The 27,832-nt window shown below is 43.8% G+C and overlaps 1 protein-coding gene across 4 annotated transcripts in view; it reads left to right on the forward strand.

Annotated features, from left to right (window-relative positions):
* mcf2la (mcf.2 cell line derived transforming sequence-like a) overlaps positions 1 to 27,832 on the forward strand; it is a 110,737-nt gene that overhangs the window by 28,380 nt on the left and 54,525 nt on the right. For 3 of the 4 annotated variants that reach the window (XM_055644710.1, XM_055644711.1, XM_055644708.1), the window contains 3 exons: positions 11,051 to 11,131; positions 22,281 to 22,395; positions 25,062 to 25,152. In XM_055644710.1, coding sequence (XP_055500685.1) covers positions 11,059 to 11,131; positions 22,281 to 22,395; positions 25,062 to 25,152 — 279 coding nt within the window. In that variant the 5' untranslated portion in view covers positions 11,051 to 11,058. Of the gene's footprint in view, positions 1 to 3,531; positions 4,062 to 11,050; positions 11,132 to 22,280; positions 22,396 to 25,061; positions 25,153 to 27,832 lie in introns of those variants that run through there. The other variant, XM_055644712.1, reaches the window with a different exon arrangement.

Consider the following 27,832-nt stretch of genomic DNA (forward strand, 5'->3'; position numbering starts at 1 on the left):
GAATTAAAGTTTACCCCTTCACCCCCCCTTCACATAAAAGCCCTCCAAACTAACTGATTAACATTTAAGCAATGATTTACAGATGTTTAAGCGTCTTCCGGTCTCCGGGGAGGAGGCAGCCGCTACAGTAGTACAGACCTGGGTTGACCGTGGGTCGTTTTGGGTCAAGTTTGGCGCCAAACGCGAGCTTTGGTGCGCAGACGACATCTGGAAAAAATGGCTGGTTTTCGGAGTTTTTCGGTTTCCGGAACTCCGGATAAAAGGTTGTGCACCTGTAATCTGAAATGGAACTCTAAAACAATGCAGTATCTTGGTGTAACTAGAACCAAAACACTTTCCAACTTGTTTGAAACTAATTATAACAAAATTGAAGAAAACATCAAAAAGGATGTTGAGAGGTGGTCGACCCTTCCTCTAGACTTCAGTGCCAGAATACAAACGGTAAAAATGAATATCCTACCTAAACTACTATATTTATTCCAATCTCTCCCAATTAATGTTCCCCGAGATAAATTCATAGCCTGGGATAAAATGATCTCTAGATTCATTTGGAATAGCAAAAAACCAAGAATAAAATTAACAACACTTCAACTGCTGAAAAGCAAGGGTGGAATGGCTTTACCAAATCTGAAGAAATACTTTTATGCAGCTCAACTCAGACCTCTGGCTTGTTGGTGTAGACCTGATTATGAATCTCGATGGAAAGAAATGGAAAGGGAGATACAGGGTTACCAGACCCAGATTTTGGTGGGAGACAAATACCTGAGAGGGGCTTTTAGACATGCTATGGATCCAATAGTAGCATTTACGTTAGAAATATGGAATGTTATAGTGGAAAAATAAAAATTAAAAAGAGGGGTTCACGCATTGAAGTGGTTCGCATATGACTCAAAGTTTAAGCCAGGGGTGTATGATTCAAAATTCAAAGAATGGGCACAAAAAGGCATAACGGCAATGTGTATAGTTTCAGAAAATGGCGAGTTTATGAGCTTCCAAGATTTAAAGTCAAAGTATGGTCTCGAAAACAAAGATTTGTTTAGATACTTGATTAGTTAAATCAATAAAAAATTTAAGTGAAAAAAAAGAAATAGCAGTAGATTTGAGGATCTAAAGCATTTTATAACTCTGTGAATGGAGACCAAGATAAAGAAAGGCGAGATAGAAGACTAGAAATATAAGAGCAGACTGTTAAAGCTTTTGCAGGTTACTTCAAAGGGCTTACAATTGCTTATTTGAGACAAAGACCAGAGAGTTTATAATGGAAAATTAAGGAATTGGCAAATTTAACAATCACTTCACAGAAGATATACAAAACCTGCTGGATTTATTCGAAAATTAATGTAATAGTGAGAATAAGGCACAGCAGTATTAGTAAAAACATATCATTAGATTGATTGGAGAACCTGAAAGCTGACATATTATAACACTTACAACAGTACAGCACAGGAACAGGCCTTTCAACCCACAATACCTTTGATGAACATAATGTCAAGATAAAATCTTATCCGCCTGCACATGATTCATATCTCCATTCCCTGCATATCCATGTGCCAATCTAAAAGCCTCTTAAATGCTATTATTACATCTATGTCCACCACCACGCTCGGAAGTGTGTCCAGTCACCCACCTCACTCTGGGATATGCATACTCTACACATCACCTTTAAACCTTCCCCTCTCCACTTACATCTATACCATCTAGTATTTCAAAGTCAGTCAAAGTTAAATGTATTCGTCACATGCACCCGAAGGTGCAGTGAAATGAATTTGTCATTTGCTATTTGCATCCTTGGAAAAAGGGTCTGGGACTGTCTACCCTATTGAGATGTCTTGGAGCGGCTCCAGGACAAGGGGCGGGTGGGTGTGGAGAGGGAGGGGGAGAGGGAGAAGGAGAAGGAGGGAGGTAGGGAGAGAGGGGGAGGGAGGGAGGGGAGGGGGGAGAAGGGAGAGAGTGGCCTGAAGTCATTGTGCATGTTGGCACAAATAACATAGCTAGGAAAAGGGATGATAACCTGCCCAGTAACTATAAGGTCAGGTAAAAGGTTAAATTGCAGGACCTCGTGGGTCGTGATCTCTGGATTACTATAGGTGCAAGCTGCTGTGTGGTCGAGGAGTTTATGTAAGGGATAGCGATTCATATTTTTGCACAATTGGGATCTCTTGTGGGGTGGTGGTGACATGTACAATAGGGACAGGTTACACTGTGTGGAGGGGCACTGATATCCCTGCAGGGAGATTTGCCAGTGCTACTCGACAATGGCAGGGGGGTGGGAACCACAGCAGCCGGTCAGCAAATGGTGGTCATCTTTCACCGGGCACCGGGGGGGGGGGGGGGGGGGTTGGCCAGTGGCGGTCCCTGGCCCATCGGGGAGCGGGTTCCTCGGGAGTTGGAACGGGGTTGGGCTGGAGTTGGCACTTCTTCTCCACGCTGGTGTGGGCCTGGGGCCGTTGGTCTCGTCGGTCAGGGGTTGCCCTGGACGACTCCGGCTGCCCCCCGTGCGGGGATGTGACACTCGGGGTGGGTGGGGGGTAAATGGTGCGGTCTAGTGGCAGTTCGTCAGCGCTTGCAGTGCCGGAGACCCGGGTTCGATCCTGGCTGCAGGTGAGGCGTGGGTCTGTATGCTCGATCTCCCCTGTCTCCCACTCGCATCTGCCCCCTCTCTCTCGCTGTTACACCCCATTCTCCAGCTACCTGTTCCTTTGGGGGGGATGAGTAGTTGACCACTTATGGCAGTCTCTCTGGAATTGAGAATTTCATTGCTCATTCGTATTCATAGATGAGGCTGAAGAATTCCATTGCCTTGAAATGAGCAGAATAGTGAAATTCTACTCAGAAACTATCATCGTTGTGTTCCAGTCTGGAATACCTTAATTTTCCTATAATGTGACCACACGGCACCCTGTTCCTCAGATTAAATATATTTTTACACATAAATTATGAATAAAGATAATTATCTATACACAGTTTCTTCAGACAGCGCTTCGTTTGCTTTTTCTTCATGGTGAATGACCTTTGACAAATCCCATGATTCTTTGCGTTTTTCAGAATACTGAACTCGCTTATTGTTGATGAAAGTTATTTATGTGTGTATGTCCCTTTAAGGATGCTAATGCGATAGCGTGATAATATGTTACCAAGTTAGATTAGCTAAAGACAGGCTTTAGACGTAATGAAGTGCAACTGACTTCAGTAACAGGATTTGTACTACACAGCAATCTGCTTTATCTTGAATGTCAATCAGAGTTCCGTGCAAATTAAGTTTGGGAAGTCTCCACCTAACTTTTAATGGCTTCAGCAGAAAAAAACACATTCTGATAATTGATGTTTGAAGTGTTCAGTTGGATTTGACCAGGAAAAAGATTGGACTCCATAGCAGGCTCATAATTGGTGTTTATTTAGAATCAATTATTTTGTTCCTAATTAAATGGAAGCCTGAAATAATTACGTTCTGCATTCTCACAGTTATCAATCCAATAATACAGATTTCATGAAAGCATGTTGCATTAGGACCCTTCTCTTTTATTTATCACCTATTATAGATTTCTAATAGTGTCCTGGAGCAAATGTGTCCATCTGTTGGAAGAAGCAAGCACAGCACGTCGACTGTTAGCAGACTTGTAACCTGAGGGCTCCATCTGACCTTCTCCTGCATTTAACACAACTCAGAGGTCAGAGCTGAAGAACAAGATTTTCAGTACCTTTTCACATTGTTTTATATGGGACTTCTCTGGGCACAAATTGACTGCGATGTTTCGAACAACTGGGCACTCTTCAGAATTACTTAATTGGCTGTAAAGTATTCTGTAAAGGCATTATACATTTGCCAGTTCGTTATCTCATGCTGAGAGCTGACATGGCTGCAAAACACAATGGATTATTCCTCAGAATATGCTGCTCATATTCAAATCGAAAAACATGGCCTACTTTGCATACCGCTCCAGCACGGCTCTGCGGCTGACACGTAAAAGCCACAATCCTGCCGGTGTAAATTACAGCCTTTGCTGCAGATGGTGAATCCCCCGATGTCGACGACTCTTATTGTTTGAGTTCCTCAACATAAGGTCTGTGTTTAAATTTAGCTTGATTATTATTCACCAGGAAGGAAGCCTGTACACGCAGAGCCTTCCTTCGGGCAGCATTGTATTTGATGTTGTAATTGATTTTTAAATAAGATGAATGGCTGTTTTAGCTTTACCACAGTGCTTCATATCAGTCCTGCAGAAGTTATAAAGACTATTGATTACCTCAGCTTTATTATACGAAGGACAGGGTTGACTGGATCTTGTATTCGCTGTTGAAAAGTTGGATAAATGACTGAATTCTCCTAGCTTGTTTGGTTCTCGTTTACACTTGACTGCTCTGCTAATAAGAGAACTTTGGAACCTGGACAGCAAAGTGAGGTAGTTATTTTTAATTTAACGTCAGTAATAGTGCAATTGAAATAGAAGCCTGATAAATAATAACTTTCCTGAATGACTGGGTGACTTGATCTTATTGAAGCAGGTTTTCAAATGACATGTAAACTTTTTTAATGTATATTTGTTCATTTTAGAAACAAAGGTCAGTAGTGGATAAAGGTCTTAGAAACAGCAATCCTAGAAGAAAAAAGTAACAGGCACTTGGAGAAGTTTGAGTAAATGTAGGAAAGATTTAGGCACAGATTGGTAAAAGACACATTGCATTTGAAAAACATAATGCAATTATTTGACGACACAGAAGGTTAATGAGGGAATGCAATGGATAGTGCCAGTACGGATTTTAAGAAATAATTTGACAAAGCATTACATAGAAAGCTGATTAACAGAATTGTAGTCCATGCAATAGGAAGGTCACTCTCAGCCTGTTTTTAAAAAAACATTGATGTAAAGGAGAGCAGTAAAATATGATTTTACATGTTGAATGATGGTAAACATTGTTTGGACCATAGCTTTTTATTAATACATATCTGAATTACTTGAATGTTGGTGTCATTCATACATTTTAAACTCAGCGGATGGCACAATTGATTTTGCAAAAGGACATAGACAAGCAGAAAATATAAGCACAAAGATCAAATTTAAAATGGAAGTATGGGGTATTGGTTTTGGTATAAAGGATAATGAGCACCAATGAAGACTTAATAGCATTTGTGCAGGATCTGGAGGTTCACATTGCTTCAGCAATGGAGGGATTGGGAGCATGGTCATGAGCATGCACGGAAATCGCTGTCAAAACATGGGGGGGACACAACCTCTTGGCGGCCGCGTGCATGCGCACACACACGTGAGGCTTCGGCCGTGGGCCCTGCCTAGTTTCTTTGCTGTGGACGGTAACATTGGGAGCTGACCTGGTTGGTGACCGACACCAAACACCAGCTTCGTCCGCCCTGAATCGTGGGGCTTGAATCGGCGCATTCACGGGGCCTTCCATCCCCCGGCGGGGGCTTCAACATCGTGAACCTCGATTGCCTCAACGGAGCAATTAGACCGTGGGGCGATGGAAGATCCCGACTGCGCCGGGCCGGGCAGTGAAAAGCCCCATGAACGGGCCAATTCAAGCTCCACTCAATGATCTCCATGACTCTGACTCATTTAAAACCCAACGGTGTGACTAAATGCTTGGTGTTTTAAATAATCATAACGTCAGGCGGGAGCGGCGCCTGCAGGCCCACAGCCAGCGCAGACAAGCAGCGTTAAATCTAGCTGAACTCTGCCTGTTAACCTACCAGCCCTACCTGGACCTACGAGAACGACGGCCCAAGCTTACGGCCATAGCGGAGACGCAGCGCTAAATCCAGCTCAACTGTGCCTACCTCGCTGGGTTAACCAACAACCCTGCCTGGACTGACGGGACACCAGTCCGGAGCCATGGAGCTAGCGCTGCTTCTCTGCACTGGCTGTAAGCCTGGGCCGTCGTTCCCGTAAGTCCAGGCAGGGCTGTAGGTTAACCTGGCGGGACAGGGAGAGTTGAGCTGGGTTTAGCGCTGCTTCTCTGCGCTGGCTGTGGGCCTGGTGGCACCGCTCCCGTCTGACTCCCGACATCTCTGGCCACCCCTGGGCATGGGGGGGGGGGGGGGCTCTCGGGTGGGGACGGGGATGGTCCAGTGGCGGTTCGGCAGCGATTGCGGCGCCGGAAACCCGGGATCGTTCCTGGCTGCGGATGAGGTGCAGGTCTGTGTTCAGGGCTGCCGAGAGTGTTTTTCGTTTGTGACCTATGACCTGGGCATTCAAGCATTTGCAGCTCCTTGTGTCTACTTGCATTTTCCTCTAGCTTTCTCTCTTTCCCAAGTCCGATGAATTGGATGAATCCAGATCCGATGAATTAACTGACTCTCATTCCACTAATGCTGCCTGGCCTGTTGAGTGTTTCTAGCAAGTAGGATGAGGTGCAGGTGCAATGGAAATCTTGCTTGCACCAGCATCATCAGAACATAGATTCAAACAAGGGTCAGGCAGCATGGCATTGTACATGGCAGGTCGTGTCTTATTAGCTTCATCGGGTTTTTTGAGGAGGTGATGAAGGTGATCGATGATGGTAGGTTGGTGGATGTTGTCGACGTGAATTTTAGTAAGTTTGCAGATGTCTGGAGGGATCTCAGACTGTGAGGATGGCTTTCAAAATATACAACAAGATATAAATCAGCGACACAGTACGGCAACACAGTGGCGAGGTGGTAGAGCAGCTGTCTCGCAGTTCCAGAGACCCGGGTTCAATCCTGACTTTGGATTCTGTCTGTGTGCAGTTTTCACGTTCTCCCTATGACCACATGGGTTTCTGGTTTCCTCCCACATCCCAAAAGACGTAGATTAATTGGCCTTGGTAAATTGCACCTGGTGTGTAGTGGTATAACTCGTGTAAACAGGTTGTCAATGGTTGGTGTGGTCTTGGTGAGATGAAGAGCTTGCTTCCATGCTGTATGTCTAAACTAAACTAAATTAAACCATAGAAATGGGTGGAGAATTGATAGATGATGTTTAATATGAGCAAGTGTTTGTAAGGGGAAAATATGCAATTAATGGCATGACCCTTAACAACATTGATGTACAGAGGTAACTTGGGGTCCAAATCCATAACTTCCTGAGAATGACACACATAGATAGAATGGTTAAGAAGACATATGGTATGCTTCTTTCATTGCTAGGAACATTGAATATAAGGGTCAGAAAGTCATGATGCTGCTCTAGAGAAATTTGGTTAGGCTGCATTTGGAGTATTGCATGTAGTTCTGGTCGCCCCTTTGGCGCAAAGATGTGGAGGCTTTGGAAAGGGTGCAGAGGAGGTTTACCAGAATGCTGTCTGGATTAGAAGGTTTCAGCTACAGGGAGAAGTTGAATAGGCTTGATTGTTTTCTCTGGAATGTCGAGGTTGAAGGGGAACTTGATAGAAGTATATAAAATTATGAGAGGCATAAATGGGGTAGTCAGTCAGAATCTATTACCCAGGATGTAAAAGTCAAATACTATAGGGTATAGCTTTCAGGTGAGAGGGACACAATTTAAAGGGGATGTTCAGGACAATATATTTACACAGGCAGTGGTGAGTTCCTGAAACATGCTGCTGGTGGTTAAAGCATTTAAAAGATTTTTGGATAGGCATATGGACATGCAGGGAACGGAGAGATATGGGTTATGTGCAGGTAGATAAATAATGCTCTTGGCATCATGTTCGGCACAGACATTGGGCCAAATGGCCCGTTCTTGTGCTGTACTGACTGTTTTATGTTCTCACACTCCAAAAACATAAATTATACAAGACTGTGAAACGAAAAAGGCTGTGCAAAAACAAACATAAGTGCAAAAATACAATTAGAAAACAAATCCATGGTAGTATAACAGATGGTTGGTGATGTTCCGTTGCTGAGATAGGATTAGAATTATGCAGGTCGGCTGAAGGACTGATGATTGTAGTAAAGTAGGTATTCCTGAACCAAGTGGTGTGGGACTGTGAACAAGTTAAGGAGATTTAACAAACATGAAAACATGAATAATTAATTTCAGTAAGAAGGAGCCATTAAGCTGGAACTTTGGTCTACATTGAAGTGCCAGCAGTTATGAATTCAAATGTTGGAATGTTTGAGACATCTGTGTAAACGTGTGCAGATGCCCTAAACATGTTGTAGACCCCCAGCAATGATGCAGGTGAATCTGGCTACTGAACTGCTGATAGGTTAGACCTGTCTTGGGAGTGGTACATCTTTTCATTTGAATGAAGGGAAATCGGCTGCAAGGAACAAGGATAATTTACATTTATGCTAAATAATCCTTCATGTCCCAACTTAATCGATTAAAATCTGTTTTTGATTATTTTCATTTGTGTTTAGTCACGTCATGATTAATGAATATTAATGAATGTCAGAAAATTTGTGTTCAGGTAAATAAATTCTATTTTAAAAAGGTCGAATTGCTGCATTTTTGTAAAATCCCATCTTGTCACAAATGCACTTCAAGGAATGAAAACTGGCATCCTTACTACAGATACTCCAATATTGTTGACTATAAAACTTTCCTCTGAAATGATCTTGCAAGACTACCAGACCTGGGTGGCAAATGTTGGTGGCAAAAGTTGGCCTTTCCATCCACACCAACATCCAATGAATTAATAAATACAAGTGTTCAAAATCCATAATAGTTTTGCTAATTGACAGAGCTGGTGGCTTGCCTTAGTCAGTTTGCACTTGGTGGTGTCAGTACAGCTCCTCCTCAGGTTATACAGGATTCCTTTTCTGAGATCTGTTTGTAACCCAAACAATCAGAAATGTAATATGTTACCACCTGGTAATATGTTTCAGTTCTTCTTATCGAGTCCACACACAAGATTAGAAGTTGTCCAGCCAGAGCTGAGCACACTTCTCAACATCTGCATACAATGGTGTCTGTCTTGCGCTTCTTGTGCTTTTTGTGCGTGGTGGTGGAAAGATTGGTGAAAACAGGGCTGTGATGTGAACGCTCTTTCCTTGACCCCAGTATGTTTCAGTACAAAACATTGACCAACCAAGGGCAATGTGTAGTTCAAATGGCCTGAGATGCCAACAAATCCATCCCGCTGGTTTCCCCAACACTTGTTAACATCCTTCGGTTGTACAGTAGTTGGCCATTTTGATTTTAAATATTAAGAGGATATTATTTGGGTATTTAGTATTTTAATTGAGTAGAGGAGCACAGCGATCTGAGAGTACATTTTCCAAATCACTTAAAATTGTTCCAACTGTGCAAACAGTTTAAGAGCTTATTTTTGCAGACAAGACTGAAAACTAATGCTACACTGACACTGATTCTTGTCTCGTGCATGCTGTAGAATGATCACACCACAGAGATGGGCTTCTTCTGAGATGTCCATACTGACCTTTTTGCCTATCTACACAAGTTTCATTTGTCTGCATTAGGATGATATCCTGCTGGTTTCAACAGAAGATAGACACAAAATGCTGGAGTAACTCAGTGGGACAGGCAGCATCTCTGGAGAGAAGGAACGGGTGATGTTTTGGGTTGAGACCCTACTTCAGACCCTGGTATCCTCTATGCCCAGTTTATTATATCTGAACCCACTATCTCCTCTGGCGGCATGTTCCAGATATTGACGGCTGTAAAAAAAAAAATGACGAACCATCAGATCCATTTAAAACGACTTATTTTAATCTTAAACCTGTACCCTTTTGCTTCTGATATCCCTCATATGGGAAAATATTTGGACTATCCACAATATCTATGCCTCATAATCTAATATACTTATATCCCTCAGCTTTCTTTTGATCCAGGGAGCACGTTTAACCTATTCAATCTCTCCGCTGAACTAAAGTCCTCCAGTGCAGGAAAATCCTGGTGAATCTCCAGCACAATCACATCCAGCCTATAGTGTGGTGATCAGAATTCCACACAATAGTGCCAAGTGCAGCCTTTTGTAAAGTTGCAACATAACATCCCAACTTTTACACTCTCTGCCCCAATCTATGAAGTCAAACTTGCCATATGTCTTCTCCATTCTATTAACCTATGTTTCCATATTCAGGGAACTTGTATCCCCAAGAGCCCATGGTTCATTGACACTCCTTAGTGCCCTACCATTTACTGCATATGGCCTGGCCTTTTTGAATTCCCAAAATCATCATTTTGCATTTGGTTGGATTAAATTCTAACTGGCAGTGGTCTGCTCAACGTTACGATTAATCAATGAACTAATATGCCTTAGACAACCTTCATCACTCTCCACAACACCATCTGTTTTTGTGTCAAATGTACTGATCATACATCGTACACTCACCTCCAAGTTGTTAATATCCATCACAAACAACAGAGATCTAGCACCAATCCCAGTGGTACACCATTTGTCAAAGATTTTCAAACAAGAAAAATATCCTTCCACTACTACCCTGCATCCTATCACCACACAACTTTTGGATATAGTTAGTCAGCTCGCCTTAGATCCCATGTGTCTTCTGGACCATCCTACAACTTGGAACCTTGTCGAGTACCATAGAGGCAACATTACCCTGCCTTCATCAATCTCCTTTGTTACCTCCTCAAAATATTAATTCAAGTTAGTGAGACAGTATTTTCCCTGTACCAATCTATGCTGACTATCCTTGATCAGTCTCCGCCTTTCCAAATGTAGCTGAATCCTGTCCTTTAGAATTTTGTCCAGTAATTATCCTAATAATGACATAAGAATCACCAGCCTGCAGGTACCTGACTTGCCTCTTCCATAACTACTTTGAAACTTGTGCTTACTGTTTCTATGTTGTTTCCTAACTGAGACATTCACCACATACCCAGTTGTGTTTCCTAAAATAGGGTGAAGTACAACCGCTTGAATACTAGGACAATGCGCATATGGTCATTAAAATGCAAATGTTTTTTAGGCTATATATATGGAGAATGCTTCCTCTCTGGGGAGGAGCAAAACTTGAAGCAATTCACATGTGAAAGGCATTTGGTAATCAAATCGGAAATTGAGTGAACCTATTTTTGTCTAGAGAGAGGAGAAAATGCGAAACTCAGTATTATGTCGTTGAGGCAGCTATTGGAGATACATTTGAGGGAAGCTAGTTAAAACAGATATTTGTTTTATTTTGCAGATCAGATCATGCATCAAGACAATCCTTTATACGCTGCTGACATCACTGAACAGCTGGCCAAACAATTTGCCTTTCGATCAGGTAATGAATCGTGTATACTCCACATCATTTCCTCATGAAGGTTTTATCCCAACACCATATGTGGAACTAAACTAAGATTCCAGTTCCTTTCTCTATTCCAGATGCAAAGACATAGATTGTAAATATTGCAACATAGCAACTAATTGCCTTTTAAAACTTGGATTTATATTAACTCAATTTATTCAGGTAACTAAATCTGAATAAAAATTTATATTTTTAGTCTTCCTAAAGCAGGAAATTGCTTAAAGAGTGCCCCACTGACAGGAAGGTAAAGAAAAACTGAAAATGTTCAAATTAAAATAATAAAGTTCCATTTTTGATTCAGAAGCATTTCTTGTAGAGAAGAAATGAATAATATTAAATAATGACAGCAAGCGATGGGTGCTTGATTTAACTAATTATGGAATCAGTGCATTTTTAGTGGGGACAATTTACGAAGGAACATGAGTGAAGTTTGTTGCAATAGTTTTACTTTATGCTTTCTCATATTTCACTATCTGTTGTTAAGTTGTATCTTTAAATGGAGCGTTGACGACACTGATCCCTGATGAGATTATCAGGTTTATGTCTCCTAAGAGCTCCATAGTTTGTGCAGGGTAAACTGTACCAGTGATTATGTGATTGTGACTAAAATGAGGTTGGAGCCTGATGTAGCAGTATTTAGAAATTGGTGGCTAGTAGACTGGGTTGCCAGATATTTATTTTACTGCTTGATCTTTGCAAAACTGATGAACTACAGTGACGTGACGGGTAGGTCTACAAGTGGCTGACAAGAGTGTTACCGTTAACCCGAAAAGTCTGAGAACTGAGAGTCACAGGAAGCTTAGATAGGAATCCTCTGCAATGTGTATCAGTTATATTATTTTCCTTTATTCAAAAGGCTTTTATAAGCACAGCTAACTCAATTTCGCAAAATCTCTTGGTGGTGTGGGTGAGGTTTTGGGCCGAAAGTTGAGGGGAGGGATTTGGAGGTAGGAAAAGGCCAGAACTAAGTAGGGCCGGCAACAGATGACCAAGGAAGGGTGGAGCTAACGTTGGCCCATTGTTGGCTGGGGAAGAGGTGGTGACAAAGAGATACAAGGATGTGAACGATGAAACCGATAGGACGACTAGGGGGAGGGGAGGAGGAATTTCAGGGGTTACTTGAAATTGGGGAAATTATTGTTCATACTGCTAGGTTGAAAGCTGCCCAAGCGAAAGATGAGGTACTGTTCCTCCAATTTGCATGTGGCCTCACTCTGACAGTGGAGGAGGTCCAGGACTATGAAAGGTCAGTATGGGAAGGGGAGTTCAAATGTTTGGCACACGGATCACATATGTCAAGGTGGTCTGAGCGTGTGTTCAACAAAATGATCACCCAGTCTGCGCTTGGTCTTGCCAATATGTAGGAGCCCACATCGAGTACAATGGATACAGTAGATGGGGTTGGAAGAGGTGTATGTGAACCTCTGCCTCAGCTGAAAGGACTGAGGGGACCCTGGATGGAGACGGGTATTGCAGTTGCACGGGAAAGTTCCTGGGAGGCGTTGGTTTCGTTGGGAAGGGATGAGTGAACCAGGGAATTGCGGAGGGAACGTTATCTGCGGAAAGTAGAAAGGGGTGGAGATGAGAAGATGTGACTCATTGTGGGATTTCATTGGAGGTGGCAAAAATGATGGCAGATGATGTGTTGTATGCAACGGCTGATGGGCTGAAAGGTGAGGACTCGGGGACTCTGTCCTTGTTGCGACTGTGGGGAGGGGGAGAAAGAGCCCAACTACGGATACAGAGTAGATATGTGTGAATGCCTCATCTGTGATAGAAGAGGGGAACCCCAGTTCCCGAAAGAATGAAAACATTTCCGATGCCCTGGTATGGAACATCTCATCTTGTGAGAAAATGCGGCGGGGACGGAGGAATCTGGGAGTAGGGGATAGATTATTTGCAGGAGGCAGAGGTGGAACTATGAGATACAGAAGAGACATATGTGGGGGCCTCATCTGTGATATCTCCGACAGTCCTTTCAGGTGAGGCAAAGGTTCACTTGCATCTCCTCCAACCACGTCTTTAGTCAGAGGGCAGTTAATCTGTGGAACTCATTGCCACAGAGGGTTGTGGAGGCCAAGTCAGTGGATATTTTTAAGGCACAGATAGACAACTTCTTGATTTGAATGGGTGTCGAGGATTATGGGGAGAAGGCAGTAAAATGGGATTAGGAGGCAGAGATCAGCCATGATTGAATGGCGGAGTAGATGGGTCAAATGGCCTAATTTTACTCCTGTAACTTGTGAACTTGTCTACCGTATCTCTTGTTCTCTGTGTGGGCTCCTATATATCGGCAAAACCAAATACAGACTTGGCGATCGTTTTATCTGAACACCTACTTCCAGTCCGCTTTATTCTAGGTGATCTCCCAGTTGCCAAAGATTTTAACACCCTTCCCATTGCCATACAGATCTTTCTCTCCTGTGCCTCCTCCACTGTCAGAGTGAGGCTACACGCAAATTGAAGGAACAGCACCTCATATTTTGCTTGGGCAGCTGGCAACCCAGCGGTCAATTTCTCTAATTTCAAGCAACCCCTGCATTCCCTCTCCCCATCTCCACCACCCTAGTCATCCTACTAGTTCCACTGTTCGCATCCTTGTATCCCCTTGTTATTACCTCTTTCCCAGCCAACAATGGGCCATTATGTGCTCTACCTTTCCTTAGTCATCTGTTGCCAGCTCTACTTTGTTCTGGCCCTTTCCTACTTCCAATTCCCTCCCCTCTACTTTAAGTCTGAAGGGTCCCAACCTGAGACATTGCTGCCTGACCCCCAGAGTTATTCCAGATTTTTGTGTCTGTCCGATATACTGTAAACCAGCATCTGCAGTTCCTTTCTCCATCTATCACTTGCCAGACTTTTCCCCGCCCCAACCTCTTTTCCAGTTTTCTCCCCCCACCACAATGTCTGATGAAACAACATCTATCCATGTTCTCCAGAGATGCGGCCTAACCGGCTGAGTTACTCCAGCACTGTGTCTTCTGATTGGTACGTTCTGTGGAAAATGAAGCTCCAAACAAAACTTCATGCAAAGTTCTCAAAACCATAAAATATTCTTTAAGCAATTTGCATGTTATTTGGTTGCTGTATCTTGCTGCTTCACATGGACAAGTGCTGCTAAATGCGAATAAAACATCAAGAAGTAACAACAACACCTGACACACACTTTCCTGATCCTGGAGGATTGTTATGTGAATTCTGAACTAATCTTCTGTACACTGCCCTGAACAAGCCAAAAGAAAAATCATAGAATTAATGAACAGACTATTTTATTAATTTACTTTGAACATGGTTATATGGTTAGATGATCAATTATATCAACTTTAAAGATCCACCTATCACTCCCATGCCCTCTCTTCCAGCTTTCTCCCCCCCTACTACAATCAAACTGAAGAAAGGTCCTGATTTGAAACATTGCCTAACCATGTTCTCCAGACAAGCTGCCTGACCCGCTGAGGTTCTCAAGCACATTATGTATTTTTGAAAGATGGGGTGGTGGATAAAAATACCCCACTGGATAGGGAGTAATTGCAGAAATACATCCAACTAAAGAAAGCAACTCCACCCATTTGCCTGTAGTAAAACCTATTTGGACTGCTTCAACTTATCGAGGAGTGACAACACTGATCCTTCAGACCCTCCATATCCTTCATTTGCCTTTAAATGCTGAAGGTATATGGCACCAATCATTGCCATACGTTTTGGCATTCTTTCTCTTGAAATGAAGTAAATGACCTTGCATGGCAACAGTTTTAAGTTGTAAGGAGGGGTTAAGGAAATCTGTGAGCTAAAGTTTTAATGATCATGAGAGGAATGAATTAAACTTGAACAGGATAGTGTTTCACTAAAGGTTTCAAATGCCAGTGGCTAGAAGTTAAAAGTGGAGTAGTCAGTAATATGTGGCTGAAATAAAAACTTCCCCCGTATATCCATGCACAAAGGTATTCAACAAAAAGTTAAAAGTTACAGTGGTTGTTTTGAACAATTTGACTTCAATTTATATAATGCCTTGAATGTATTGACAATACCTCCTGTATATAGTGTATCCAATAATACTCGGCACTAAGGACATAATGAAATCACAGTACAGACTCTGGAAGTGGCGGTGCTGCCCAAGCAGCTGCGGCTCACCTGCAGTCCGTCTGTCTTTTCTTTTTTTTTTGTCCTGTTGTTTAGTTTATTTCTTTTATTTTAGTTGTGTATGTATGGGGGGGTGGGAGAAACTGTTTTTGGTCTCATCCTTCGGGGGGCGGGGGGGATGCAACGTTTTCTTGTCGTATCCCCCGTCTCCGTCTCCGTCTGCGCTGAGGCCTAATCGCGGAGCTGGCGGCCTCCAACTGGGAACGACCTCGAGGCTCCGGAGGCAGAGCCAGGACTTTCCAACGCGAGGCTGGCCGACTTCGGGGCTGTGGTGGCGTTGCGGCGGCGGCGACCCGACTTCGGAGCCTCGGAGGCTCAGCCGTGGGCCCAGTGGACGACAACATCGGGAGCTCGCAGGTCCCAGGTTGGTGACCGGTTCTCCGGAGCTCCTGCAATGACAGCTTCGTCCGCTGGACTGGAGGGTGGCAGCTTTGGCAGCTTCGACCGCCCCGGGCTGCGGAGTTTGAACCAGCCCGTTTGCAGAGCTCGGATGTGGCCGCTGGACTTACCATCACCCGGCGGGGTCCCAACATCAGAAGCCTGGATCGCCTCAACGCAGAGGGAGAACAAAGAGGGAAGAGCCAAGGACTTTAAGACTTTTTCCTTCCATCACAGTGAGGAGGTGCCTGGTAGACTCACTGTGGTGGATGTTAAACTGTGTTAAGTGTGTGTTTTGTTATTTTATTCTATGTTATGACTGCAAGGTATACAATTTCGTTCAGACTGAAATGTCTGAATGACAATAAAAGATACTTTACTTTACTTTACTTTACTTTAGATAGTCAAGAAGCTGAAATTGGAACAGTACCGTGATCCTGAAAGGGAGTTAGGCTGAAGAATATTATAGTGGTTGCGAAGAATGAGGCCATGAAGAGATTAAAGTACTAACTTGGGGGCGGAGTCTGTCAATTTGGATCACGCAGTCTGTCAATTTGTAGGTCAACAACAATTTGTGATGTGTTATTCGGACATTTAAGTATCAGAATGTAGGGGAAGGTTTTCAAGATTACAGGACATCAACCTGTGCAGTTGATGGGCGGCAATGTGGTGCAGCAGGGAGCCACAGTGGCATAGCGGTGAAGTTGCTGCCTTACAGCGACAGAGACCCCGGTTCGATCCTGAATATGGGTGCTGTGTCTATACAGAGTATGCACGTTCTCCCTGTGACTGCGTGGGTTTTCTCCAGGTGCTCTGGTTTCCTCCCACACTCCAGAGATGTGCAGGCTTGTAAGTTAATTGGCTTCGGTAAAATTGTAAATTGTCCTTGGTTTGTGGGATGGCGACAGTGTATGGGGTGATCGCTGGTCGGCAAGGTGGGCTGAAGGGTCTGTATCTCCGCTGTATCTGAAGCCTTAACTCATGGGATCCATCCGGAAGGCCATTTAAGTGGGGATGTTTGAACACAGAAAAGTACAGTGCAAGAACAGGCCCCTCGACACACAATATTTGTGACAAACATGATGCCATGTTTATCTCCTCTGCCTGTATCCATCCATTCCCTGCATATCAATGTGCCAATCTAAAAGCTTCTTCAACACTATTATCTGCTTCCACCAGCAGAGATGGCACCAACCACTCCCTGTGTTTTAAAAAAACTTATTTTTAACTTTCTCCCACTGTGCTAAACACTATGCCCTCTAGTCTTTGACATTTCTACCCTGGGCAAAGTTTCTGATTGTCTACCCTATCAATGCCTCTAATAAATTTATATAATTCTATCATATTTTTCCCTCAATCCCAATCCAAGTTTGTCCAACCTCTGCTTATAACGAATACCATCTGATCCAGGTAGCATTCTGATAAACATCTTATGCACCTACTCCAAAGCCTCCATACCCTTCCTGTAATGAGGCCACCCAAACTGCACACTAAACTCCAAATGTGGCCTTACTAAGTTGCAACGCGACTTCCCGATTCTTCTACGCGATGCCTTGACCGACTAAGGTAAACAAACTATACACCAGTCCCCACATCTTCTCTCTCACTTCCACCCAGGAACATGCAGCAGCCAATGCAGGTGAGACAAAGGTACACGTGCACGTCTTCCAATCGCGTCTGTTTTATTTGGTGCTGATAGGTAACAAAATTCAAATTTTGCCTTTCAGAATCCCTAATACTGTAATTGTTTACTCGCTATGGGAGTCAGACTCTGCTGTTTGGTGGGGGTGGGGTGGCACGTGGAGAACATGTTGAAGACTTTGGCGGCATTGGTATTGGTTTATATTGTCACATGCACAGAGATGCAGTGAAAAACGTTACTTCATCAGAGAAAGGCTGGCAGGGTTTCAGGAAGGTTGTGGCTGAGAACATCAGAGGTGAACTCTAAGGTGGGGGAAGTAAACAGGAAGTGACTTCTAAGAGAGAAAACCTAAAGAAGAAAACTACATAAAGAAGACACATTTCTCAGACACAATGGCCTGAGTATGGCCAGAACCTTATACTAACAATGAAGCTTTGTTTCAGTCTTCAAATTTCTCCCTTAGAAGTCACCAGCACCTTGTACCTGTGGTAGGATTTCTGGTAAATGACACCACTTGACAGCATAGTGCTATTCCACTGACTTCCTTGTTTGAACATAGTCAGTGCACAGTGATGACGGCAACAAGTTCATTCATAGGCTTCAGTTCTGAACCCAAAATGGTCCACTGAACTATGAGACCATAGTTTGAGAGCTGAAAGCAGTTTAAAAATCATTGGAGTCCTTTCAACTGGTCAGAGGCATCAAACTCTACTAGTAAGACAGAAAAATACAGCACAACTGATGGGGAGATTCCACTGGAGATATTTCAATCCTCATGCGGTCATGGGAATAGAGCCAATGAACCATGAAATTGAAGATGCGTGTGGATTGTGAAGAAGGCAGAGAATGGTGTCATATGCCTCTGCCTGCAGCCTACATGTTTGCTTTGTGCCTGACGTATCAGCAGATCCAAGCTATGAAACAAAACAAAATTGGCCTTTCCAGAAAAGGATTAATATAATGTCTTCTCTCAACCATAAACTCATTGCTTTTCATCATTGCATAGCATCAATGTATACCCATTTAAAATTTTATACAATGCAGATTATGCGCAAGCTGTCTCCAGGTAACAACCAGAAAAATCACTTGCTATGATAACTATTTATCCAATGCATTGTAATGAATGTACAAAAGTACATAAGATTGGTAAGAACCAACAATTACCATGTTTCCCGGCAATGAAGACGAACCTGTGTCGAAGATGCACCCCCATTTTGAGTTGCTAAATTTAGAAAAAAGGCTGACGGCACGTAGAATTTTTCACGCTCAAAAAAATAAAAAATAAAAAATAAAAATAAAGAAAGTAACAATTCAATTTGCCCAAGGCTTCCAGATCTCCTCCATTCTGAATGACTGAATGGGTGGGGGGTGGAGGGTGACGGCAGGTGGAGAGATGGTGGGAAAAACGGGAGCACACAGGGACAAGTTGAATCAGTTGTGATCTTATTGAATGACAATACTAGTTCAAGGGACCAATTTAGGTTACTCGCGCTGACACAGGAGTAAGCTCCAAGGACCACCCGCTGTCCTGTTGTCCATCGCCCGCTCTATGATCTTTGCTCTTGAGCTGGTCCCCTCGCTGTCCGGTCTCCAAGCCAGGTCTAAACTAGGGATTACAAGAATTTCGAAACTAATACCTGGAGTATTGTGTGCAGTTTTGGTCCCCTAATTTGAGGAAGGACGTTCTTGCTATTGAGTGAGTGCAGCGTAGGTTTACAAGGTTAATTCCCGGGATGGCGGGACTGTCATGTGCTGAGAGAATGGAACAGCTGGACTTGTACACTCTGGAGTTTAGAACGATGAGAGGGGATCTCATTGAAACATATAAGATTGTAAAGGGCTTGGACACGGTAGAGGCAGGAAACATGTTCCCGATGTTGGGGGAGTCCAGAACCAGGGGCCACAGTTTAAGAATAAGGAGTAAGCCATTTAGAACGGAGACGAGGAAACACTTTTTCTCACAGAGAGTGGTGAGTGTGTGGAATTCTCTGCCTCAGAGGGCGGTGGAGGCAGGTTATCTGGATGCTTTCAAGAGCGAGCTAGATAGGGCTCTTAAAAATAGCAGAGTCAGGGTATATGGGGAGAAGGCAGGAATGGGGTACTGATTGGGGATGATCAGCCATGATCACATTGAATGGCAGTGCTGGCTCGAAGGGCCAAATGGCCTACTCCTGCACCTATTGTCTATTTTTGTGCCTTATTTTTGGGTAAAAAATAGCATCTTCATTGCCGGGAAATATGGTACTCCAAATGGAGAGAAGATAGGTTCTGCCGCAAACCGCAACAAACCTATGTACGTATATATGTCAGACCTTTGAATTTAAAATTGTAAGAACTTGTTTATATGAAGAAGTGGCCATAAATTGGGTATTCTAAATCCAATATACAGGGACAGTCTATATATTGGGTTACTGGGCCTGGGTTCAGATCTACATGGTAACTAAGGGATACCATGGTTCCCTTGGTTACCATTTATATGTATCTGCATGCAGTTTCAGTTCATGGGAGCAATTCTAATCCAAGCAACAAATAAACTGTGTCACTGGCTGTTTGAATCCGTTAGTTTATTTGTTTGCTTCACCAACGCACTGAAAGCATTTTACTATTTATAATATGTCGGTTTCTGTAAATACGGCTGTGATGAAGCCAAAAAAAAGTCGACGGACTTGGTCGAGATTCAGTCAAGATTACAAGGCAAGATTTCTAAGGATGCGACAGTCTCTCGATCAGTTTGAATGATAGCTGTTAAAAATGTGAGGTGGTGCACTCTGATATGTCAAACTAAGGTAGGACATAAAGTAAATGGCATAATCCTGGAGAGTGCTGTAGAATAGAGAAATCTAGAAGTGCAGGTGCAATGTAGTGAATACTACATGCAAATGCAGTGAATCAGGTGGACAATGTGCTTTAAAAAGTGCTGGGCATGCTTGCCTTGATTGGGAAGGGTACTGAGTACAAAAGTTGGGACATCATGATGTAGCTGTGTGAGATGTTGTTGAGACCACACAGAGTACTGCATGCAGTTCTGGTTGCCCAGTTGTTGGAAGGATGTTATTAAGTTGGCAAAAATACTGAATAAATTCACCAGGATGTCATGTGGACATGTGGATGAGTTACAGGGAGAGGCTAGATAGGATTTGGATATTTTTCTTTTGAGCAGACTGAAGGGTCGGTGGGGTGGGGGTGCTGCGAGTTGGCTGCCCTGCCAGCAGCGTGTTTGTTATTACTATTTTTTGGGGGGGTTTTGTGTGTCTAGTGTTGGTTTGGGTATCTCTCGGTGTGGCTGTGTGGGGGGGGTGGTAGGGAGGGGAAAGGGGGGGAACCGTTTTCAGTCGCCTTCTCCACGGAGAGGCGACTTTTTCCATGTCACCTCCCTCCCGGCCTATCACCATGGATTGGAGTGGCCTTTCTCGGAGTCGGGCCAGGAGCATCGGCAGCAGGCACATCGTGGACTTTCCATTGTGGAGCGGGTGAACCCTTGCCGGGGGTCGCCAGAGAATGCTGGCCTGGTGACATTGGCATCATGGGGCTGTGGTCACAGTGAAGAATGCTGTGGTGGATGCTTGTGTTCAATTTTATTGTGTATTGTGTGTTCTTTTTAAGTGTATCGCTGCTGGCAAATTCATTTCACTGCACCTTCAGGTAAAAATTGACTTTGACTTTGGGTAACCTTATTGAGGTGTGTACAGGATCGTAACAGACGTGAATCAAGTGAAGGCTTAGTCTTTTTCCCAGGGTAGAGGATTCTAAAGCCAGAGGGCATCTTTAATCTCTGCCTACTCCATTCTGGGGTACCCACTAAGACCACTATTATCTCTGTGCCAAAGTAAAACAAGATCTCATGCCTTAATGAATACCGTCCAGTGGCTTTGACATCCACTATCACAAAGTGCTTTGAGAGACCGATTATGGCACACATTAAATCAAGCCTACCAAGCACCTTTGATCCATTGCTGTTTGCCTATCTACACAACAGGCCCAGGGCTGATGTCATCTCCCTGGCACTACACGCATGCCGGAACATCTGGATAAGAAGGACACCTACGTCAGACTCCTATTAATAGACTACAGCTCTGCTTCCAGTATCATTATCTGAACCAACCTCATCTCCAAACTTGTGGAACTTAAGAAGGCTCACCCCTCTCTAACTGGATCCTTGACTTCCTGACCAACGGATCACAATCAATGAGGATAGCGGACAAAGCATCCTCTACGATCGGAGATTTCCACAAGGATGCGTTCTCAGCTCCCTACTGTAATCCTTATACATTCATGACTTTGCAGCCAAATACCAATACAACCCAATTTACAAATTTGCAGATGACACTACCGTAGTGGGCCGGATATCAAATAACGACTAGACATTAGGAGTACAAGAAGGTGAATGAGAACCTCATAACGTGGCGTCGAAGACAACAAACCTCTCCATCAATGTTAGCAAGACAAATGAGATTGTGATTGACTTCAGGAAGCGGAGTAGTACACACACCCCAGTACACAATGAAGGCGCTGAAGTAGAGATGGCTGCAAGCTTCAAGCTCTTAGGAATAAATATCACCAGCAAATTGTCCTGGACCTCATCACAGCAGGGTTTTGGCCTGGATAACTGCATGTGACCAGACGAACATTAATGCCTTGCATTAACTTAATTAAATAGGGTAGGGACAATGGACCAGTGTGGATGCCATGCATTTTACTAGTGTAAGTTCATTTGTGCAGCTACAGCACCAGATGAAGAGGCACTGATAGGTGTTCAAGGGGTCCAACAAAGGACACACTGTATGAAGATGGATACGTACAGACAAGAAAGCAAAGAAATATCGACCAGTGTTGCTAAGGTGTATTCATGGACGTTGCTTAACTGCAATTTTGGTTCAGTTCCATCGGTATAATCACCTTGCTTTGTTCAGATCAATGTGAACGGTTTGGATTAATGATAATGTACGAATATATTCGTCCTTGCAGGTGGTCGAGGAGAAGGTGGGTGTCCAATTATAACCTTTCCTGAATATCCTAACTTCACTGATATCCCTGAAGAGGAATTCCAGAATGTTGTTTCCTATCTGACCAGCATTCCCAGGTAAGGCTCAAGTATTTTCCTCCAACATTGTGACATGCAGTTTATGTGCATTTTACCTCAGCATCTGTCTCTCAACCTCTCCGTGCCTTTGTTAACACAGTCAAGCCCTTTGTCTCGTGCTTACTCCGGAATTGCTATCCTGTCAGGTCACATGAGCTTTACACTTCTGCACGTCACCCACTGGTTTGTTTTTCCAGAGGAATATCATGTGACAGTTCAGGGTTAGGCTCATCCCCACCTGAGCTAATACTAACATTGACTGGTCCATGGCTTTTCCAATTCTGTGGACTTGCCGCCACCTACTGGAGATCTTTGGCATTGTGGAAGAGGAACAGGGAGTTGAGAAAGATTGGGAAAAGTTTCTGAGCACAGATGCAGTCTTGCTTGATACTATTTTCACCAAGATTGGCTGGTATATTGATTAAAATCATGGCTCGGCCATCACAAAACAAATACAACTCAGAATTGAATTTCTGCAAAGAGCTGAAATTGGAAAGAGTTCTCCAGAGTACGTTATCCAAGGTTAGTAAGGTCAAGTGTGTTCAGCGGTTGATGCTGCTTCTTGCAGCTCTCTTGCAGTTGTTATGCCGTGAAGATCACACAGAACCACAATCCCAATCCCACAGCACCACTGAGTTCCCTGTTCCCTACACAGAACCTCGCCATTCCAGTTTTCTGTTCCCATCCAATCCCACCTCATGACAGAGCTCACTTTACACGACTCAATGTCACAATATTCCAGGCTTCTGATCCCTAGCCAATCCGTCAGCATCACAGTTCTTAGATTTCCACTCACAATCCAATCCCACTCCATGGTAGAATTCACTGAAGAAGGGTTTCGGCCCGAAACGTTGCCTATTTCCTTCGCTCCATAGATGCTGCTACAACCGCTGAGTTTCTCCAGCACTTTTGTCTACCGTAGAATTCACTGTTCTTTGTTCCATCTGCTCCATCCCATACCACCGCAGACTTCCATGATTTCTATTCCATTCCACACCACTATGGTTTCCTGATCCCCAACCAATCTTATACCTTCATAAGGGAAGGAGATATTTTCTATAAAATATAGCAAGTACCCTATGGCAGAGGGGATAATTGACAGCAGGGATAATTTAAAGTGCAAGTTTGGAGTCTTGCCTCCTGGGGAGAAGGTTGCCCTTTTAAGATTTCTGAATGCTTTGTGTTTAGAACTATCCCTTCAGTTTCTGCTTTGAGATACAGCAAGGAAGTGGGACCTTCGGCGCACCAAATCTATGTCGACCATCCATCACACGTTCACCCTGGTTCTATGTTATTCCACTTTCGCACCTACTCCCTATACAACAGGGGCAATTTACCTGCAAACCCACACCTGGGAGGAAACTGGTGCATGTGGGGAGAACCCAGGCCGTCACAGGGAGAAGGTGCAAACTGTAAACAAACAACCCACGAGGTCCGCATTGAATCTGGGTCTCTGGCACTGCTCTCCCAAACTCTCACACACTCATCTTGGGCCAAAGGATTGTCTGCCTCAGAGGGCAGTGGAGGCCAGTTCTCTGGATACTTTCAAGAGAGAGCTTTTATCGGGCTCTTAAAGATAGCGGAGTCAGGGGATATGGGGAGAAGGCATGAACGGAGTACTGATGGGGAATGATCAGCCATGATCACATTGAATGGCGGTGCTGGCTCGAAGGGCCGAATGGCCTACTCCAGCACCTATTGTCTATTGTTTTGTGTGCTCTTTCATTCTTTTGTTCCATGACTTTGCTGTTTTGTAAATCAAACCCCTTTCAGACTGTAATTAGAAAATGGAAGAAGTGGACGTTTTTGAAGTAATTTTTTTTGCTCGGACCCCCCACCAATAGACACAGAAATGCAGCAATATCTCAAGATCAAAATTGAACAAATTCTGGGGGTGCACTCAAACCCACAGCTGCCACCCACGTGCACCCAGTGAATATAGAAGCAGAATTTACCATAGATCCGGAGAGCTGTTGTATGTGAGATCCGTACGCCAGTTCCATGTGAATGTACCAGGAATAGAAATGTTTGCTGTCTGCAGAAGGGCTTGCCCATCTTTATCATCCCAGTTGTGATTGGCTGGGAGCCAGCTGCTGGCATAGTATAATTGGTTCCGATTTACAGGGACTGGGGGTTAGCGGGCTCACTCATGTGTTGTTTATTGAAAGACAAATATGAAGATGCTCCTGGCACATCGATGCCCCACAGTTCGCCTTGTCTGTGGTCAGCCTGTGGTTCACCGTTTGCATTCTTGCTTCGTCCTCAAGGAAATGCTGCAGTTTTTTTCCCCCACAAAGAATTTAACATACAGATCTTAGTAAATTCCTGAATATCTTTTATGCCTGTAATTTAAGCAGGTGACTTCATCAGCAACAGTTATCTGACATGTTACGTGGTGAGGAAAGCACCCTCTGATCGGGTCCTGTGACTTGAGTCGTGGGCTGCATTTGACAGCAGTTTGCTTCACACTAATGAATGGAGTCACGGCTTCGAATCCGTTGCTCAGAGCCAGAAGAATTAAGATCCGTGAGGGGAGTGTGTACACAGGCTGTGTGTTCAGTGGGGAGATCAGCACGCTGGGAGGCTTTTGATAGTGGAATTACCTGTGGCAGGCTGCTGTTTTCATATTACTCATTTAATTTCTGAACTACTTCTCTCTCATTCAGCCTTCAAGATGGTGGCATTGGATTTATTTTGCTCATAGACAGGAGGCAAGACAAATGGTCCTCTGTGAAGGCATCGCTGCTGAGAATTGCGGTGAGTTTCGATGCAGTACAAATTTCAGCAGCCTTTACATTAAGAGCAGCCTGACATTTCCATTGGACAGCTGTGGAACAGCAAGCAAGCAAAAGGCAATGCCATCACACGTAACAAATGTTCAGCGTGGCATGGAGACGTTGGCAGGGATCGCCAGCTGAGAAGCTAGTAGGTCAGCAGAGATGGCCAGCTTTTGTCAATGACTCCCTGCGGAAGTTCAGGACCCTGAGGCAAATCCCCACACAGGCAAGTGCTGGTGATGGAACCCTAGTGTTTAGCTGTTGGACTTCTCACAGAGTTCAACGACTGAGTGCAAACTTCTGCAGATTATCTCGGGTTTAGGCTGAGAAATCTGCAGCCTAACGTGCCCAGGTTAGACTTGCAGTATGCCCAATCATTAGAAAGCAAAACACACCTTCAAGGGAAAGGTATGTATGCGTTACATTTACATTCCTTTGATTTTAATTATCCTAAGTATTTGTGTGCTTTATTATTGTTAAATGATAAAGTGACTTTAAACCTGCGTGGGTTGCCAGGTTAATTAGCCACGTAAATTGCCCATGTGTGTAGATGAATGGTGGAATCTGAGATGACTTGATGAGAACATGGGGAGAATATCATTAATGGTTGGCACAGCCTGTTTTTTTGTACTCTGTCTCTGTGATTCTAAGGTAGGTTTATTTCTTAATTAATTGATTGTATATTTTATTTATTTTTTGAATGCTCATGATCACTAGAATCATACAGAATCTCCAATTTTGGATGAGAGGACCTTAGAGATTTGAGCAGCATCAGTGAGGGGGAAAGGACGTCAACATATTGGGTTGAAATCAGGACTGCATCATCAACCTCTCACAACCACAGTCCGAGATCCCAACCTGCTTCAAAAAGACACCTGTAATACTAGTGCCCAAGAAGAGCAAGATGATATGTCTCAATGATTGTCAGCCTATTGTGATTAAGTGCTTTGAGAGCAAAGATTGAGTGCTTTGAGAGCAATTGAGAGCTAATATGCTGCAGTAACTCAGTGGGACAGGCAGCATCTGTCAAAGGAATGGATAAGTGATGTTTCAGGTTGTGAGCTATGTCAAGAATGACCTGGATCCAGCTAGTAGATGTGATTTCGCTGACTTTCCACTCTGCACTGGACCACTTCAAGAATAGGGCAAATGAGGCTGTTTTTCATTGACTACAGCTTTGTATTCAATGCCACAGGATGGCACAGAGGCAGAGATGGTGGAGCTTCTGCCTCATAGTGCCAGAGATATGGGTTTGATCCTGACCTCGGGTGCTGCTTGTGTGTAATGTGCAAATTCTTCATATGACCACGTGGGTTTCCTCCGGCGTTCCAGTTTCCTCCCACATCCCAAAGATGTGCGGGTTTGTGGGTTAATTTTCCACTGGAAATTGCTCCTAGTACGCAGGGGGTGGATGCGAAAGTAGGATAACAGAACATAGTGTGAATGGGTAATTGATGGTTGGCATGAACTTGATGGGGCGAAGGGCCCTTCTCTAAACTAAACTAAACTAATCTGTCATCCTTTCCAAATTCATCATCAAACTCAAAAAACTGGATCTCTGCTTCTCCCCATGCACCTGGATCCACACCTTCCTCATTGGCAGACGTCATCAGAACAGATTGGCAACAACAGCTTCTCCTCGCTGACTATCAGTACTGGGGCACCTCAGGACTGGGTTCTCGACCCCGGGCTCTACTCGCTCAATACACATGACAATGAAGCCAGATACAGCTTCAACATCATCTTTAAATGTGCAACGATACCACCATCATTAAATAACGGGGATAGGCGAGTCAGATTACAGGAGGGAGACAGACAGTCTAGTTGAGTGGTGCCAGAACAATAATCTTGCTCTCAACACGAGCAAGACTTAGGAGCTGAAATTGACTTCAGAAAGTGAAAACCAAGGGACCATACACCTATCTTCATTGGTGGGACTGTGGTGGAAGGATCGACAGCTTCAGATTTCTGGGCATATACATCTTTGATGATCTGGTGTGGGCCACTATGAAATCACCATGAAAGCTCACTGACGCCTCTGCTTCCTCAGTCTTCTAAGAAGATTTGGTATTTCACTGAATTCTCTATCGAACTTTGACAAGTGCACGATGGAATACAAACTTATCGGTTGCATTATGGGCTGGTTTGGAAATTCGGACGCTCAAGAACGAAGAAGGCTGCAGAAAGTGATGGACATCACCCAGTCCATTGTGGATGTTGACCTCCCCACCATCAATGTGATCTATAGGAAATGCTGCCTTGAGGCAGCAGATACATCATTAAATGCCCACACCACCCTGGCCACTCTTGTTGTCTGGCTGCAACCATTGGGAAGAAGATACAGGAGCCTCAGAACTGTGAACTCCAGGTTCAAGAGCATCTGCTTCCCATCACCAACCAAGTTCTTGAACCATTCTGCACAACCATAACCACAACTCTATCACAATTCTACTGAACCACGAAGACTTTGTATTTCTATGGCTGCTCAACATACTTTGGCTTTTGCACTCTCATGGTCTAATTTAAAATAACTGATAATATATTGTATGTTTATATATTCAGTTTGTTGCATCTAATTTGCCTGCAAAGCTACAGCAAGTGATAATTTAATTGTTGCGATTCACATCCGTTGCGTATGACATTTTTTCTTGGGAATTAAG

This window comes from Leucoraja erinacea, chromosome 13 (assembly GCF_028641065.1).
Source record: "Leucoraja erinacea ecotype New England chromosome 13, Leri_hhj_1, whole genome shotgun sequence".
Classification (NCBI taxonomy): domain Eukaryota; kingdom Metazoa; phylum Chordata; class Chondrichthyes; order Rajiformes; family Rajidae; genus Leucoraja; species Leucoraja erinaceus.